Consider the following 18861-nt stretch of genomic DNA (forward strand, 5'->3'; position numbering starts at 1 on the left):
CTTCCAAGCGTGTAGGAGAAACTACGGTGGCCGCGAAACTCGCATAAAACGCGAAAGGCCCTATCAAACAGTGTTTGGTTTGTCCGTTCTGGGCTACTGTAGAAACATGGCGGTGCAACATGGCGGCCTCCGTGGAAGGGGACCCGCTCCCTCTGTAGATATAAACGGCTTATTCTAAATGTAATGAAAACACAACGGTTCTTATTTTCTGGTGATTATACATAAAATTAAATTATTGTGATGAGTATCTTCTGCAGTTTGGCACTTAAAAGCCCTTTTCTACAGCAGAAATTACTTGGGGCTTGACATAACCGGAACTTTTAGGAACCTTTTGAGTTTTTGGTATCGGTTATTCTCGTGTTTCATCTATATTTTATAAACCAGGATGCTTCAGATAGAAGTCATTAACAAGACAACAGCAGAAGCAACTATCTAACTTTTATGTGCCGTTTGGTAAACGAATGAAGCAGTTGTGATGCAGAAAAATAATGTGCTGATATTGTTTTTGATTTTTTTTTACATTTGACATTTATACACTGATGGAGAATCCAGGACACTACTGGGTCCTGCTGGTGACCCAAAACGGCATCCAACACATCAAACTACTTCACAGTATTTCGGTTTGCTCCACTAGTTCCTTTATTTTTCAATAATCTTGTTTCGCTTTTCCTGCTCTGTTTGGCTGTGAAATCTTCTGATCCATCTTTTAGTTTCTAACCGCTGCTCCCTGTGAATGACCTCCTCTCCACAGACACTAATGAAGATCTGGACATGTTGGTTTGTCCAACACATAATGGTTTTCTTGCTCCATACAGCAGCAGTAAAATGGTGGTTACTGTTGGTGTGTTTCCTGTAATAGCCCAAGCTGTAATGTGATGTTGCTGGCAACCCATGAAAGTACCTGGAACATGGATTTAGTATCACCTCCTGAGCAGAGCTCAAATTTAGTTGAAGGAACTCGTCCAGAACAGTGGAAACAAAAGCAGAACCTGTGACATTAGCTACATGTTAGGTTTAGGTTTCGTTATGTTTCCGCAGTGAAAAAGGCCTACAAGTGGAGCAACAAGCGCCTGCACTGACGACATGGCTGGTTGAGGCGGTGTACAGAGAGAACAGAGAGCAAACAGACAGTGATTGATGTGTTTCCACGAAGGAATTGCCAACCGTTCAGATGACACCATCAACAACCTGGAAACTGTTGATATAATAAGAGAGTCCTCTCCTCCATGGCTGGCACTTAAAAAACCAAGAAGAACGACGCAGAATTTTTCTATTTCAAAGAATTAATAACAAGAAAACATCTTGTCAACTTTTGCCACTGAGTCTGAGGGCGTCTGGAATATTGTTGGCTGAGTGGGTCAGTCTACTGCCATCTATAGAGGCCCAATACCTTTCAAGTTAAATCTAGTCATAACTGTAGAAACACTTAGACTTTCTCATTCAGAAATCAATCTGTTTCCACCTACAGCTCCGGGAGCATCAGAGGGCAGCAGGAAGCAGTGGCAGGCTGAAGGATAATCTATGTAAATCGGGTGTAAATGTGGGTGTAATGACACATTTCTTACTGACGGGGAAACTCGATCACAGCTGACACCCCGTCTGGTGGGCCTCGTCCAGAAAACACACCCAGCTCAGGCGGTAACATGAGCCTAAGTGACGACGAGGACCGACATGAAACCTCAGCAGGCGGCCTCCTGCCCCCGCTCAGGCTCAGCCGGGCTGTCGGAGGTAGGAGGCCTCCCCTCTTTCAACAATCCCCTCAGCCGAGCTCTCGTTTCCTAATCAAGGGCTTCCCCTCCCTCTCTCAAATTGCACGAAAAATGACTGTAGTCCCTGAGCTTTCTACTGTCAGGAGGATCAATCAGTGGGATGAAGTGAGTGATAAAGGATTAGCACAATTCAGGGACCTAACAATGTTTGTCTGAGCAGAGATTCAGTCGTCATTTTTTCTTCTTTTTCAGTTACAATTAGATTATCCCGTTTCAAAAGGCAGTCAGTAACTAAGTGCATCTACTCTGTAAGCACTGCACTTAAGGATACTTACTCTTACTTAGACTTACTTATGAGAAATAATTAAGTAATTAGGAGATCTGTATTTCACATTTGTGACTTGAGCAGCTTAGCACATAATCTCATAATTATGAGATCTTTATCTCTTTATCTTCTGTTACTGTTTGTTTACACATATAGACAAAGTGCTAAAAATGACACGTTAAATGTGATGACAAAACCAAGAAAATAAAAGAATAATACTGATTTCCGTCTTGATGTATATAATACCAACAATAACAGTTATAATATCCCAGCTCAGAAAATGCATCTACTCTTAATCTGAAAGGTGACATGCTTTTTTCCTCTGCAGTATTTGTCGATCTAACGCTGGTATGTAGTTTTTCTGCACAGCCTAATTTGGTCAGGAAACTAATAGCTCTTTAGACTAATTGTTGCCATGATGTGCTTTGTCTTGTAGCCATTGGTGGTGTTTGCACGTGCTACTTAGCCACCAAACCAGGCCAAACAAGGACTGAAATAAGGTCAGGAAATATGCATATCAGTGCTGCTCTCATTTATACCATCTCTTTCTTAATAAGTCGATACACGAGTCACAGGAAACTCATTAGACAGGACTTTTAAGATGGATCACTGTAATGATGCTTCATGGACAGAGATTTTTTCTTTTTTGGTCAGCGTTATGTAGCGGGAACAAAATTGAAAGTCGCTTCATATTTAATGCTTTGTTCTATTTCGAGGGGACTATTTTTCGTTTGAACTCGTGTGCTTGATCCCTGCACAGTTTGGGAAAAAAAGTTCCTAAAACATGGCTTGTTTTCCTGCTTTCTCTTCCTCTGCAAATGCTTTTGTCCTGTTCTGATTTGCTGAGACGAGACGAGATGAGGTGCGAGTCAGCATTTAATTGTGCGCTGTGCTCTCATTGTGTGAGGCGGCCTCTTCTTCTCCTCTCCCCAGCTAAGCACTTTATCATTACACACTGCGCTGTTTGCCGGGCTTTGTGGCCCTCACCGTCCCTATTCAGCGGCTGAATTGTGCGGGTCAGAGGTGGCCCACTTGGGATGAGATGCAGGAGGAGGGGGAGGACAGTGAGGCTTGCCTCCAGGCCTCAACAAAAGCCAGATCAATACTACACTCTGCTAAGGAGCCAAGTGTATTGTTACTACTGTGTGTTTGTTTGTGTGCAGCTTGGACAGGCACTCTGACATCCAGCAGACTCAGTTATTTGACAGAGGCAGAGTCCTTGTCCCACAGGAAGGTCACAGGTTTGATTCCCGACCTCAGCCTGAGCTCAGTCAGGTGTTTAGCTGTGATCCAGAGCAGTCATATGTATCATGGTCAGTCCTGGATGGCCGTTTCGCAGAACCTGGACATTTTAATCACTCAGTAGCTCATAGAAATGTTAATACAAACTCACCATATGGTAGGCAAACATCTGAGGAGCGTTTAAAGTGGGAAAAAACACGTCAGGCAGGTGTAAAACAAGAAAACTGGATTTCTTTCAACTTAGTTAAAAGTTATTTTACATTGAAATCAATACACGCCATTTAATATCAAAGATGGTGCAGGATTTCTTTTTCGCACAGCTGCAGTGTGCTCAGTGCTGCCACTGGTGGCTGGAAGCTAAACTACAATAATACGACTGAACAAAACTAATTTCCTTTATAGATCTTTTGGTTACCTTTGGCAGAACTGAGCAGCACAGCCAGTGAGCGGGGAAGACATCTTGTACCATCTTTGATTTTACATGTTTATATAGAAAACACCTTTCTTGGTTGGAGTAAATCGTGTTTTTAGTCAATTTACACCCACCTGACGTCGTTTTTTCCATCTTAAAAGTCAATAAGCAGTTTGCATTAAGTTTAAGTTTGTATTATCAATATTTATCCTGCAATGACTTTTCCGAGCTGCTGAATGATGTGCAGGTTCCAGGGGATGGCTAGGACCCGTTTCTGCTTTTTAAATGTATGGTGTGAGTAGTGATACCAAAGACACGTTCACTTTTCGGCCGCACATCTAAGTTAGAACAGCTGAATTATGAGTTTGGCTGTGCTGAAACACTGTGTGGAGTTTTAAGTAACTGAGCTGTCTAGGACACTCACTTACCACACGACTGCTGTAATAAATAACCAAAACAGGAGAAGGAAGAAGAGGAGATTTAGCCATTTTCCGTTTTTGCTTGTGTTTCAGTGTAAATGGTTAACTTTTTGGAAACAACCTGAAAACATTACTGTGGACGCACACTGTTTTTGAGACTGTCCTCCCAAGAAGAACTACAGCATTGATTGTTTGTTCAAACTGTAACTGTAACTACAGAGGTGGCAGATCAGAAAACACTGATATGAATCTTTTTGTAACAGTTTCAGAAGGCGATGACAAACAGTGTTGTCGTGGCGTCAGATCAGAAAATGCTTATAGGTCATTTTGGAAAGCCATGACAAACAACGTGTTTTATCGTTTAGTTTGGAAGAATTGTTGCATGTAAACCACATTTTCAGATTTAACTTAGTCTCAGATCCTTTGCAGGGGATGCAGATGTGTGTAGCTGGTGAGGGGAAGAGGAAGTATACAGTAGTTTGGAGCTTTCACAGCTGGAGATTCCCCTCCTTGACTTTCTGCTCAGGCATCCTAAAATCTGTCCCAAACAAATGTTTAATCAAGTCCACTTTCCTTCAGCTGTTTTGCTCCTCAAAAAAGTACTCCTTCGCTTTTACTTGTCCATGTTACAGCAGCTGTCTTTACTCACAGACAGATTCACCTCGGTGCAGCTTGTAGGTCAGTGCAGTCCAGAAAACCACATACATTTCACATTAGCCAATGAGGCTTTGTGGATAAACAAACTGTCCTTTAATTGAATCAAACTGTCTCATGTTTGATTCCCACAACTGGTAATGTTCCTGCTCATCATCAAAATGTCTGTAGTTTAAAATTAAAGTCTGGACTGAAAATGAGCCAGTGGAGTATTTGCCATTAGGGCCTGTAATCTAACCAGATAATCAGTATTATCTTTTAATTCCCTCGTGAAAACTTGAGTTTACTGACTTGTTTTTAATCAATCATTTTTAATTAATTTCTTTTTAACTTCCCCTGAATCTGTTTCTCATTATATTGTTTGTTTTTCTGCGTAGCTATTGTGACACTTCAAAGACGAGCCTGTGTAGAGGCTATCAGAAAACTGGATGCGATCCTTACAGGCCGCAGGTCCCGTCAGGGTAACCATTTCCCTATTCAGCTTTTTCCAAACCAGCATAAGTAATCTGGTGATGTTTACTTGCACAAACATCTAAAACAGGATAGTGTTTACAGGCACAGGGGTTGTTGAGATATTATGGATCTCTCTGGAGAACATTTTGGAAAGCCTTTGGGTGACAAAAGGCTGGAACATGCTTCTCTGGGCACGGGGGCCGTTCTGGGACGTCCGATGGCTATTCATTTACAGTACAGTTTCGAGTTTATGTGTTTGTTCTTTTCTGTTTTGAACCTGCCTGCTGAGAGGAGTTGGATCAGCCAATTAGCTTGCATCACGCCCAGGTCCAGCTGACGCGTTGTTGAGATTGTTGACGTGTATCTACAGAGAACCATAAATCCAGTCTTAGTGTTGATGTAAGCCCAAAGCAAAGAGAAACAGATGACCTTTCAGATTCAGTCAGCTTGCTGAGGACGTGGTCTGAGGTCCGTGGAGACGTATCTCCACCAAAAAGCTGTTTCTTTTTACGCATCACTGCAGACAGATCCACCTGAAGCAGAGCTGGTAGCATCTCCCAGGGTGTAATCACACCTACAGTCTTTCTTTTTGAACCTTAGTGGCAAAGTTTGTTTATGAAACGCTTTGGTTCACTCTGCTCAATTACAAGCCAACCGGGCCCTGTAAGCTAAACACAAATGAATTCCTGAGTAGCGTGTTTATACGAGAGTTTTTGTAACGTGTCATCGTACCGGGGCAGAAATTTTGGTGGTGAGGGATGTCAAAACAAATCAGAGTCCAGATCTTGTAATTTCAGCTCAAAGTGATGGGAGCTCTGTGGTGTAATTCCCCCTCTCTGGTGTTCAAGAACACAGAGAAAAAGCTGAAATGATCATCAGATGAAATGGTATTGTAGTTGGACATTTCGTGATGCTCTGCTCCTCATCTCCTTCCCATGAACACTTTTTTTGGGGGGGGTTGTTTCCTGCCGTTGTAGAGGTTCTGACTCCTAATGAACAGGAGAGCTGGTTTATTGGTGCCCTTGCAATAAAAATGGCAAGATTAAAAAAGGAAAATCAGTATTGAAAAAGTGTCTTTAAGCACCCTGACCTGCACCGTATCACTAAGGTATATGTGTGTAGGACCATAGAAAGGCCCTCAGCAGTGGGAAAGTGCTAATCAGGATTAGAAAGTCAATTCCCTTTAGGTTTGTCTCCTTTTCGCTATTGTTTTCTCTCAAGCCGTCTCCCACATGCTTCTCTTTACCAGAGAAAAGAGAAGAGTGAGAAGTATTGTTGAGGAGAGGTCAGTTTGAAGTGTGTGTGAAGAGGGCTTTGTGTGGAGTCCACAGTCTGAAGACAAAGGTCATGACAGTGGTTAAGAGGGACGGTGTGACCACATGATGTTCCCTCCGCAGTATCAGTTCGTAGATACGTGCTTTCTTCCAACTATCTTGTGTTTTATGCAGGTGAAGTTCTGCTGGGCACACATGCTCAACTGCACTGGTGTTTTTTTAAGGATGATTCTTTGAGGTCATTATTCTTAGATTTGACTATACTATATACTATACTATAAGCAAGTTCATATTTTAACAGTTAGATGGATGTGTGAAATGTTGAAAAAATCTTTTAAAATATTACAGAGACGTTTCTTAGCAGCTAGTTTAAAAGGTCGGGGGACTTTGGACTCATGACCTCTGTATTTCTAACTGACTGCAACTGTATGAATGGAAAACTAGTATCTTGAAAAGTGCTAGCTCATGGTGGGAATTGTTGGGTCTCTGTAAATAATTCTTAATAATAACTTCTTTTATGAATTGACGCTATATAAATAAATAAATTGAAATTGATAAAGGGATGGATATTTGAATCAACAGCCTTCTTTATGATGTAGTGGACTGTGTCAGTGCTCTAAAAGTTTCCTGACATTCATATAAACGTAGCTCAAAGTTACTACAAAGTGTACATCAGCTCTCCTGGCCTATTTTTTTTTGTTGTTGTTTATTAAATACGTAAAGTGTGAAAAGTGAAAAAACCCACACACTGCCACACTTACCGCTGGTACATTTATTTACGATGTTTCGGTCTACATGGCCTTTATCAGGTATCTGATACCTTTACAAATATACTAGCAGTACGCGAGCGAGCGTTTCACTTTTGTTCGAGTTGTGCTTCCCTCCGACACATCTGTCATCTGTGTGCAGAAATACGTAAATAAAATATATACATTTTCAGTTCAATTCAAGTCCTTTTTTTTAAACATAGAAAAAAAAACACAAATTTGCCTCAAAGGGTTTAACAATCTGAGCAACATCCGGCACCCTCCATCCTCAGACCCTCGATTGTGGGTTAGGGTTAACCGTAACTCTTTGATCGTTAAAGCACAAATTATACAGTATGTCTAAACACTGATACTGTCTGAAAATGCTTCAGTTTGTCAGCATTATGATAAAGGACAGGCCAACAGGAGTATTTTGAGACAGAAATTGTTCAGTTTTTGTGACAAATATAGGTTTTTAGTCAGCTTCTAATGGAGAGGACACTTTTAATTTGAAGGATTCTGACTGGAAGTCTTATAGCTGTTGTTGCTAACTGAGCACCAGCAGAAAGCCTGAAGCCAAATCGACATCTAGCACTTTTTAAAAGCAGGATTCGTCAGTCTGATCAAAATCATGACGATTCTGTGGACACATCTGTAAAAACATTTAGATTTATTTCAATGTTTCTTTCAGAAAACTGTGTATTTTGTTAGTTAACGCCCGTATCGCTTCACGCTGCTCTGGCACCTCCACCTCCACAGTTGTTTTTGAGGGAAGGGAAAAACTCATTCTTTAAGATTTCCCACCTGGGTGAGAGATGTGAAACAAAGCTTCTTCAGCCACACCCTCTGTGTGTCTGTTTGAAAACATTTATTCGAGCTGAATAGGTCTGACCCATCTTTGGAGGACTGAGGAAGTCAGCCAGGGGCCTGCTCTCCATCATGCACAGCAGCAAAATGTCAAACAAACACGGCCAACAGTAAATAAAGCTGGTTAGGATAGCAGAGCCAGGGGAGCAGCTGGGTCAAAAAAATAGAGACAATTCTGCTTCAGCAGATTGTGTCAGGCGTGCAGTGGAACGTTTATCGACACGGGAGGCAGCCGAGTGCTGACGCGACAGGACGGACCTCGATCTATTTTGGTAGATCGAGCTGGAGGTCCGGGCCTCCTCGGGGGATTGGTGAGGTGAGCGGCGTGAAGCAGGGAAAGACGTCTTCTGCTTCCACCTGCGATGCATTCATCACCACGACGAAGAAGAAGAAGAGGCGCATCACTCAAAAGATTCCCCTGTGTTCCTTCTCTCTCGTTGTTCTCTCCATCCTCCAACATCTGTATCTGCAGAGGCCTCCGCCTCATTAAGACATCACAACAAGAACCTTACAGAGCTAATGTGTAAAAGCGACTCGCCTGTGCTCAGGTGCTATTCTTCGCTCTGGTTTTTCCCCCTCTCCTCACCCTCCTTCCTCATTTTGGAGAAGAACTAGGTCTTTGTTTAATTTACAGATGCCCCATTGGAGTAATTTCCCATTCAGCTGCTCGACTAGTCCGGGGCGAAGCTTAATCCCAGGCGCCCCCCTAGCAAGGGTGCCAGCGGGGTAATATGGATGTTAGCTGGGGAGCATGGTGACAGCCCCAGAAGCGACAATTTAATTCATTGTATCTTAATTATCGCTCTCATTCACCAGCTACAAGCCCTTTCTTCGGCTCCTCTCGACAGCGAGCCTTTATCACTGGCCCGTCGAAGAAGATAATAAACTTTTGCTTTAAGGTAATTACTTAATCTGGACAAACCTGTGTGTTAAGCAGTGCTATTAAGCGAGGGGGTGATAAATCAGGCATGCATTGGAGGTGGATGATTACTCGACGGTGCAATCAGTCTTTGAACCCTCGCAGTCTTTTAAGTACCTAAATTGCACAAACAGCATGCTAACAACATGCCGCTCGTGGCACGGCGAGCAGAGGAGGCCCATCAGCGCTGCTACCTCGCCGCCTGCCTCGCTTTGTTAATGCCAGCCGCCACACGCTCACCTTCAGCCCGGTGATGCATGGAGGTTATTAGCATGTGGCCTGAGCCCAGCTGTCCAAGGCTGATAAGTAACTCTCCCTCGTGGTGTTTTGCCACCGGGGCCACCGGGGCCACCGGGGCCACACAGCGGTTTGGCCTGGATGGGTAGCAGACTGGATGGATGGAGGAACCAGTGGAGGTCTGGTTGTGGCTGACTGGATAAACAGGGTGACTAGAGAAAGTCCAAAAACTTCAGAGACAGAAAAACTCTTTACACGCTTTATCACAAATATACACTATATGGCCAAAAGTATGTGGACACACTTACTGAAGTTATTTGAAGTTGTTCAAAGTGATGTTTGGTATTTTAGTAAATTATTCATTTAAATTAAAGTTCTGTAGGGCTGAACAGCGCTTGTCCACACAAATTGGGTTTGTTCTGGGACTGACCGTCAGGCTTCACATTTTTAAGGCGTTGGTTCGCCTAAATCTCACTTACCTGCAGTGGTATCTATAATTGCAGACAGTTTTAGTTCTATCTGTTCAGGTTTTGAGATATCTGGCTCTGAGATGTCTGCCTCAATCCAAACACAATGGAGGTGAATGTGATGTAAAGTCCCAAACCACACAGTCAGCTTTTCTCATAGGGACTATTCTTTCAGTAGAAAGTAGTTCCAGTAAAAACTGTCACCGTTAAGGTCTGTGGGGTCCCTGTTTCTGTAAAGACATGTTGCAGCTCCATTGTACCGGAATGCAGGCAGAAAATCTCAGAGATGGATATGGTAAGATATCGTTAGATGTCTTTGAGCGTGACACTAGAGCCCTACCTTCTCATATAAGAGATGCAAATATACAAATAAGTTTGACGTTTGTGTTGGTGATTTAAAGGTCGTCTTTTGAGATCTTATGGTACTGATCTATGTTTGTTTTCTACTCTCTCTGACTAAAGAAACACAGTATTGATTCAGCTTTTATCCAGTTCATACACCCTTCTTTTCCTGCTGTGGCTTGCTGTGACGTGAGCAATTTGCACTGGCCTCGTCACAATTTCTGGGAAAACTCCTCTGCTCTACAGGAAGTGATGCATTTTACGTTTCTTGTTTTGTTCAGTAAACCAGACCAAGAACTGTTACCATGTGAAGAAATCATGATCAAACAGCGTGAGTGCATTACGAGACCTTGTGTGCAGTGGCTTGAGCCAACTTTCTCTGCTGTAATTTCCTGCCAGGATCTTCAGTTCCCCCCCTCCCCCTCCCTCAGAGTGAGTAAGACAAGATTTCACTGCAAAGGTCTGCCATCTTTTGGTGTAATTACTTTCGTCACTGAATACTTTCACTTCAGTCATCGTTACTGGCTTCAGCCTGGCTGTTACAGTCAGTGTAAATCTCCGATGGGAACAGAGATGATCTGCTGGAGTGTCTCCAAGAAAGGCAGAAAAGGCTGAAAACTACTGGCCAGATGTGCAATATAAAATAATGTAAAAGCCATAAGAGCGTCAACACCTAATCTTAGTACTCCAAAACCTTTATGCAAACACAAAAGGTTTGGAATTGCCTCATCAGCCTCCCCCCAGGAGAGTCAATACTCAGTGAGGCTAAACAAATACTCACAAACCTTAAGATCGAGAAAACGCAAGTATGTTACCCATAATGCATGTTAACACCCAGTCATGGATGGATTACAGCTACTCGACAGCTACTAAAGGGACCTTGAGGTGAGATCATTATGTCAACTTCTCAAAAGCTTGTAATAAACTGAATTCATGTAGAACTCTTACAAGTTTTACAATTAGCACAACGTTATGCACACGATCTTTGCAGTGGAGGGCCTCTTGCAGCACCGTACACCCTCTTAGCAGTTTTAGGTCTAAATTTAGATCATAGTAAACTTTAAGAGAACGCGGAGCAGCTACACAAGAAAACAGTGTTTCTGCTGTGTGCGTACAAAAGGGGGGGGCTGACTATGAAAAACTATAGTTGGCCTGCTGCTGCACTCCACCAGACGCTAAAACAAATGTTATCAAGCAAAGACTAATAGATGGCTGGAGTCTAAGCGAGGGCACGGCAGTGCTGCCTGACGCTGCGTACGCCCAGGGGGGATCGGGGCCCAGTGAATCAGGTAAATGTGCCTCTTGAACTCTCATGAGCGCTCGCCTTTTGTTCTTCCTGTGGCGGCAGAACAATGGAGCTGTCTCAGTGATGGAATAAGCCTGCCTGGTCAATCCCCCGGCCAGGACGCCTGGGCCGCAGAGGAAACCTCAGCCTGGATGACTGGAGGATTGGCTGGATACCTGACAGGCTGACGATGACAATGGCTGAATTACTTCCTCCAGGTCCAACGTGCCCAAACTGGAAGGGTCATTCTTGCTGCGAAATCTGAGCCCACAAACCTCTGTGCTGACACAAAACTCTGCCGTTACACAACGTTAATTCCTGTTTTTGTAAGGATTTTTTTAAAAATCCACTGCTCTGTTGTGACTCAGTCTGTGCCACATGAAACTTCAGTAGCACATTTACCAAAACTTGGCCAAAAAAACCTGTTAAAACATCCTTAAGGTACTATGAAAACTACTGTGTTGTTTAGTTTGCTGCATTAGGTTACACTCTTTTCAAACCTTTCAACACATTTTCTTAATATTCTCTTTCTCTGCCATGGGGAACGAAACCTTTCTGTATTTTCAGTGTATTTACAGCTACGTTGCAATGCCCAGCTGTAAACGGTGAGCTTCTGTCTTTTGTCCATTCCATAATTTCACTCCATCTTTCTGTCTTTTTGTACTTACTTCTTTTACACTTTATCTTCCTTTCTATTTATCATTCTGTCTTTAATTTCACTTTTCTCACCTTTTCTCCCTTCTATCTTTTTATCGTTTAGTTTGTACTTGTCTTCTTTCCTTTCTTTTCTCCTTTCTATCTGTCTTTTCATTTCTTTCATTCCCTCCTACTTTCTTTCCTTTTGCCCTTTTTCTCTTTTTCATCCTTCTCTCCTTCCTTTTGTCTTAAATTGCAGTGTGGTTATATACAATGATGAATACTATAGTAGTAGTAAATAGTATCCTATTTCAATTTCTTTCATTTTTAATTTTATGCACTATTTTCGGGTAACACTAACATATGTCCAGTGACTACAGATGTACATTTACAGAAATGTTTATTAATGTGCACAAACCCTATAAAAACTATTTAAAAAGTAATCTGAAAGCTCAAAACTGGGAGAAATGTGTACTGACTATTTCGAGTATGTTCAGTTTGCATACTTTGACTTCTACTTGTACTGAAGTATTTTTCCACTGTAGTACCGAGCCTTGTACTTAAGCAAAGGATTTAAAGACTTCTTCCTCTCTACGTCATGTTTTGGTGACCCAGATTTAGCTGCTCTTTGTCTCACAGCTTCCCTCCCCCCCATGACCCCCTCTTATAATTCACCCCCAACTGTTATGAATGGTGTATTAACTCGAGCTGCTCTTTGAATGGGGCCCTTTAGCTCCCTCTCACACACTCACATATATATATATATATACTGGCTCTACTCAGCCTACACAGTGTATGGAGTCAGACAGAGGGTAATTATACCAAATTACAATGGAGAATGTCTGGGGCAGAGAGGGCGGTCAGTTTGGTCACAGAGAAAGATGGAAGGAGGGATAGATAGATAGACACAGAGATAGATGGAGGCATAGACATTGTGATACAGATAGTAATAAATAGAGATAGAAAAACAGAAATAAATAGAGACTTATAGGCAGAGGAAGAGACAAATATAGATAGGGAGACAGTTATAAAGCGATAGCGATAAAAGAGATAGAGACAATTACAGATAGGAATAAAGACAGAAAGACACAGAGATAGAGAGAGACTGACTGAGACCAGAGTTAGATTTAGAGATATAGAGATGGAGGTAGAGAGAAATAGTGATAGAAATACTGTCAGAGATACATAGTGATCAAGAGATAGAGACAAATACAGATAGATATTGATATAGATAGAAACACAAAAATAGAGATTAATTGAGAGAGAAATGGTGACTATAGATGTGACAAATGAATGATATAGATAGAAACAGCAATAGAATGAGAGATACAAATAGAGAGGTAGATAGAAACAGAGATACACATCGATAGACATAAATAGAAATAGAGATAGATATAAAAATTTGAGCTAGAGAAATAGTGATATTAATCGAGTTTAACATACTGATATAAAGAGATGAAGAGAGAGGAAGATAAAAACAGCAGTAGTGTAAGAGAATAATAGAGATATAGAGATCGCTATATAAATGGTGATAAACAGATGGAGATAATAAGTAGATCAGGATAAATAGATAAAGAAATTGACAGATATAGATAGATATAGCAACAGAGACAGAGATCAATATATAGATCAAGATAAATATAGAGACGAACATAGAGATAGAGGTCAATAGAGATAGTGATAGAGAGAGATAGTGATACGGATAGCGATCAATAGATAGAGAGATAGATATATAGATACAGAGAAAGATAGAAACTGAGATAGGGGTCGATGGAGAGATAGTGATACAAAGAGATAAAGGCAGATAGATGTAGAAATAGAGAAAGAGAAAGGTAGACAGTGATAAAGATTATATAGATAGAAATCTAACAGAAACAGATAAAAGTAGTGATAGAGATATTGATTGATTCATTGAGGTATATATATATACTCTGTATATATATATACAGAGTATATATATGTATTAGCTGCTGTTATCACTGTATCTTCTGGTGAAACCACAGCGCTTCCCCAGTCGTTCTCCTCACAGCTGCTCAGCATTACAGTTGCTGCTGCTGCTGTCTGACTTTTGAATGTCAGGTGTGGCGCCTTTATTACAGTGTTTCAGATCAATTAAACACACAAGCCAGAGGCTTTTTCCATGACAAACACCGAGAGGGAGGAGGGGCGGCTAACATGAGTCAGTCACGACTCGAACACACACAGGAACTTAAATGAGCTGCTGTACTGAGTAACAGAGCAGTTTCATTTACGAAATCCATCTGGCAGCATCTTGCGTTCAGTAGAGCTAAAGTTTAGACCTTTAAATTCACTTTTTAACCGTTTACGCAAAGTCCAACAGTAGAACAAAGAAGACATTTCTGTCTACAATTGAGAACTAAAAACTTTATTTTCTTGTGCTGTTAGAATATTTCGTCCTGTTTGAAATAAAAACGTCTATATATTCAAACAAGAAACAACAAGGCAGGTCGATGCACTAGAATCAAGAAAACATGTAACTTGAGTTTGGAAAATATTTGTTGATTTCTACTGGCATTAAGTTTAGTAGTTCTTATCACACTGATTTTTCACTTGTTTTAAGAAAATCTCATTTTAAAGGACTCAGTTACAAACAAAATGACTTAAGAAGATTTCTGCAGTGAAGTTGAAGAACATCAAGCGTAGAAAAGTCCCTCCAGTAAGACTTAAGACTTAGGCATAATTAGTTTTTGGTTTGTCATGAAGTCATGAGGACTGACAGGTAACTCAAATGATTGGACACTTTTGGTTCAAGTTCTGGTGACTGACACAGGTCATGCTGCACTTTACTGAACCTGGTTTATTTATCTTTTCTGGTGTCACAAAGAGCTATTAGAAATAACTACTAATGCGCATTATTAGTCAAGTCTATAACTGGGCCTCAGAAATCACCAAAGAGTGACAAACAGGAAGAAATAGGATGAAAAAGAGGCGTCTTTCATTACTGGGGGACAGTTACCATGTGGTCGCTGCGTTTTCCTCACTATTTAATGAGGAACTGTGAAAATAAACAGAGTAGGACACAAGCACAACACACTTTCGGATGTATCCGGAAAAATCCCCACATTCCCCATTCCTGTGACCTGTTGTTAACACCTGCTTACAAGTCAAATTTCATCTGGGATAGTAATAAAGTTAAAGTTAAATATATACGTCATTAACTAAACTACATTAATAGTAGTTTAGCTTGTGACTTCATGCTAAAGTCATATATCTACTGTATTATCATAAAATATGAAAATGAAACCGGACCGTTTCCCACCTTTTCAGGTGTTCTCAGTCTGGTTGTTTAGCCAGCATTCACATCACAAGTGAACCTAGCAGGTAAAAGCAGCAGAGTTCGTTTAAACCACATCAAACAGGTTAAATGTAAAAGCACCCAGTAATAATAATAATAATAATAAATCACCATTGTGTGATTTCACGCTGAATTTGCAGAAACATCACAGTGATAATCGCTGAGGGACAATATGGAAGAGGACAAGAAAATCTTGTGAACCGAAAGACTACGTAAAGTTCATCCAGAATTCACATCAAGACGTTTCTACACTAAAGAGGGATCGGTGAAAGGGGTCACTGCTGGTATTTGGCGACAGGAAACCGCCTTCTTCTTCAGCAGAGCCTCTGAAGTGTGTTTTCTTCCAAACTAAACACAGCTCAGACGGCGGTGCGACAACCTAAAACATCAGCAGTGTCGGGAACGAAGCTGAAAGAAGCCAGCCTCGTCCCATCAGGCCTCGGTGGCATTGTGCAGACCGAAAATCAACTAAAGAGGGCTATTTCTGCGGGCGTTTGGGGACCGGGCCTGTCCGTCAGGCTGTCAGGGTGCAGAGTGAGAGGAATGGACCTGGAATGCTGACTCACTCAGGTCCCGGGCCCCTGGGAGCCCCGGGAGGCCCCGTTATCCCCTCCCGACGCTCGGCCGAGAGCAGATAATGATCCGTGGCCCTGACCCCTCCGCACCGAAATCCCAGGTCACCCTGCGAGATTCCTGCTAGAGTGTGTGTGTGTGAGAGTGTGTGTGTGACACGAGAAGAATTTTAATGCAATCCAGAGATCAGCTGGCTCACCTCTCTGTGTCTTTTTGTTCTTCTTGTCTTCTCCGATCCGGCAGCTCGGAGACGAGACACACCAGGTTGCAATTAACAGGATCTGAAAACTGTACAGAGGGCGAGGGAGGGAGGAGACGATGAGGGAAATGTAGAGAGAGAGAGAGAGAGAGAGAGAGTTAGGCAATGCCCTTGTGGAGCTTTTCCAAAATAAAAACCTGAGAAAAATGTTAACAAGAAACATAACTCCATAAAGTCAGTTAAAGACCACAAAAGGCTTCATTTATATGGTGGTAAAATAAAGACACGACATCTTCTGTGGTTTTGTGTTATCGCAACAGCTAATTAGTTCTGATGTTTTGGGTAAACTTCCCAGATCCGAGAAGAATCCAGAAGAAGAAAACAGGGCTTTAATGAAAAATAAAAAGGGCTATTAAAAGGATGCAACACACAAAACTCATAAAAGCAGACGACTATTAAATGTAGACGGCTTAATTGGAAGCAGAAATGCACCTTTATTGCAGAACCTGGGCTCCGTCTTCAGGTTTGTCTTACATATTTGCCCTCGAGCAGACAAAATGATTTTGTGTTGCAGACAAATAAAACAAACACGTCTTGGATTATGTAAATGGTTAAATGTATGAATCCCTAAACCGGAATAGGAAAAAGAACATTTCTCAGCCTGATCTCACAGAAAATGTCTTTTTCTTTTAATGTCGTACGTAAGAGCTCACCGACGTTGATGCTCATGTGTCAAGTGTCATTTATGAGGCGAGTGCCTAATTAATAGGCTACTACTGAATATTCTTTAACTACCAAACAATTAGCCAAACATTAAGCATTTCTTTTTATTATTCTCTGCTAATCTCTTAATCAGATGCATGTTAAAACATGAGACGGTTCGTAATGGTAGATAACTATCATGTTTTAGTGGATTCCTTGAACTAACAAAGCAAAGCAAAGAGCATGCGCTACAAAGAGTGTTCAGAACGTCACCTAATGTGAGAAGAATCAATTTTTTTGGTATCAAAACAAGATTTCGTGTCAGTAGTGTTGATCCTTTCGATATCAATCTGCCAGCAGAGCAGATTGTTTTCTTTTCCAAATAATTTACCTTATTCATGGAGTCATTTTATTACTATTTGGACAAAAACTGAAATTTGTAGTAATGTACATTGAAAAAGTTCCCCAGTAATAAACACATAGCGTAGGCTGCGTTTAATAACACTCACACCTGGTATACAGCCCCAAATCAGCAGCTCTGACCGCGTGAACAGGAAATATATCACAGAAAGCAATAACAACAGCTGTATTAATATGTTTGATAACAGCTTTTATAAACATTTCATTGTTTAAGTCACTAATGAAGCAAAAAATTTCAAACGTCCTCTGACTCCAGCTTCTCCACTGTGAGCAGTTGCAGCCTTTCTCGGTTTTATATCATAGTAAACTCATTATCTTTGGGGTTTTGTCTGTTGGTCAGACACAACAAGACATTTGAAGATGCACCGTCATTCATTGGACATTGAATAGATATTATAAGAGAAAGCCTTTCAAAGACGTGGCTGTTACCAGGCAGAAAGGGTCTAATGAAAAGATGCTATGAAGTTGCATCATGGGAAATGTAGGCTCCAGTGTTTTTGGAGCTTGACGTAAACTGAGGACTAAAAGTCTGGATATCTCAGCCTCTTCTGCTTCGATTTTGACTATTTGTCTCTCTTGCAACTTCCCTAACTTTATGGAAGTGCACTAGTAACTCACTGGAGCACTACTTTAAGTTTCTGGCTCTTGTGAGAAGCCAATTTCCTGCCATTGTCCACATGATTTTCTCACCTGGTAGCGCAGACAAACGAAGGTCAAGAACGATGCATCTGTCTCTCCAACTCTAGAAACACAAAGCAAAACCAGACAGACAGTCACTTTAGGCAATAATTAAATCCTTAAAACAGCCACAAGAATTCCCAAAACAGACAAGAATCAAATAGTCTAATTCATACCCATCATGTTTACAGTTGACCCAGGAGTGTGAGTGTATTCAGTGTGTCAGGTCAGGGGTTCAGCTGTGTTTTGTGAGCCCGGCTGGACGGGAAGAGTGCGAGCAGAAGAAAGCTTTTCCCAGCGCTGTCAGTCTCGGTTTGAGTCGGGGCTGCAGCTTCCCTCCACACAGTCCATCATCCCGTCTAGTTCAAAGACCGACTAGCTGCAGGTCTTTGTCAAAAGCCCGGTTGGATATCTTTTATGTTCAAGATGTAGGATTTCTTAGTACGACTTTGATTATTTATTTATTCCACTTCTCTTGTGTGATAGTGCCAATATTTTACACAAAAGTGCTCAGCTTGCTCTGAAATTCACATTGCTCTATTGTAGCCCTTTTGCCTTTAAAATTTCTCTTTTTTGAAAGGCAAGCTCTTTTTTTTTGAAGTCTCCTCTCCCTCCCTCCCTTCCTCACCTAACTCTCTCTTCTTCTTTGCTTTTCTGTTCTTGCAGCCCCCCACCACATCTTCCCCACCTTCCACACACCGATCCCGATTGACATGCGCCATCACGAGGGACGATACCACTATGAGCCTCACGCGCTGCACGCCATGCACGGGTAAGTGGCCTGTTTTTTTTGGGTGAATATTTTCTAAAAGGATTTCTACACGTCACAAGTTGGACGAAGGATTCTTAAGACGCAGGCTGAACCAAGTTAAAGTCGTCAGATCTTTTTGATGCAAATCGTTATTTCCTACTCAGTTACTACTGTACAGCACAGAGGTTGTTTTTATTTTTTAACTCTTGAGGATTTGCTTGCAAGTGTATGTTAG

The 18861-nt window shown here is 41.5% G+C and overlaps 1 protein-coding gene and 1 long non-coding RNA gene across 3 annotated transcripts in view; one reads left to right on the forward strand and one right to left on the reverse strand.

The window, feature by feature from the left end:
* Positions 1 to 18861, reverse strand: part of LOC122872039 — a 170545-nt gene that overhangs the window by 128987 nt on the left and 22697 nt on the right. The window contains exons 2-3 of the long non-coding RNA XR_006376998.1: positions 17888 to 17939; positions 16076 to 16164 (exon numbers count right to left, since the gene is read on the reverse strand). This is a non-coding gene — a long non-coding RNA (uncharacterized LOC122872039). The remainder of the gene's footprint in view (positions 1 to 16075; positions 16165 to 17887; positions 17940 to 18861) is intronic.
* Positions 1 to 18861, forward strand: part of LOC122872035 (zinc finger protein GLI4-like) — an 88510-nt gene that overhangs the window by 28568 nt on the left and 41081 nt on the right. For both annotated transcript variants that reach the window (XM_044187672.1, XM_044187671.1), the window contains exon 3: positions 18542 to 18647. In XM_044187672.1, coding sequence (XP_044043607.1) covers positions 18542 to 18647 — 106 coding nt within the window. The remainder of the gene's footprint in view (positions 1 to 18541; positions 18648 to 18861) is intronic.

The sequence above is a fragment of the Siniperca chuatsi genome, linkage group LG24, assembly GCF_020085105.1.
Source record: "Siniperca chuatsi isolate FFG_IHB_CAS linkage group LG24, ASM2008510v1, whole genome shotgun sequence".
NCBI classification, from domain to species: Eukaryota; Metazoa; Chordata; class Actinopteri; order Centrarchiformes; family Sinipercidae; genus Siniperca; species Siniperca chuatsi.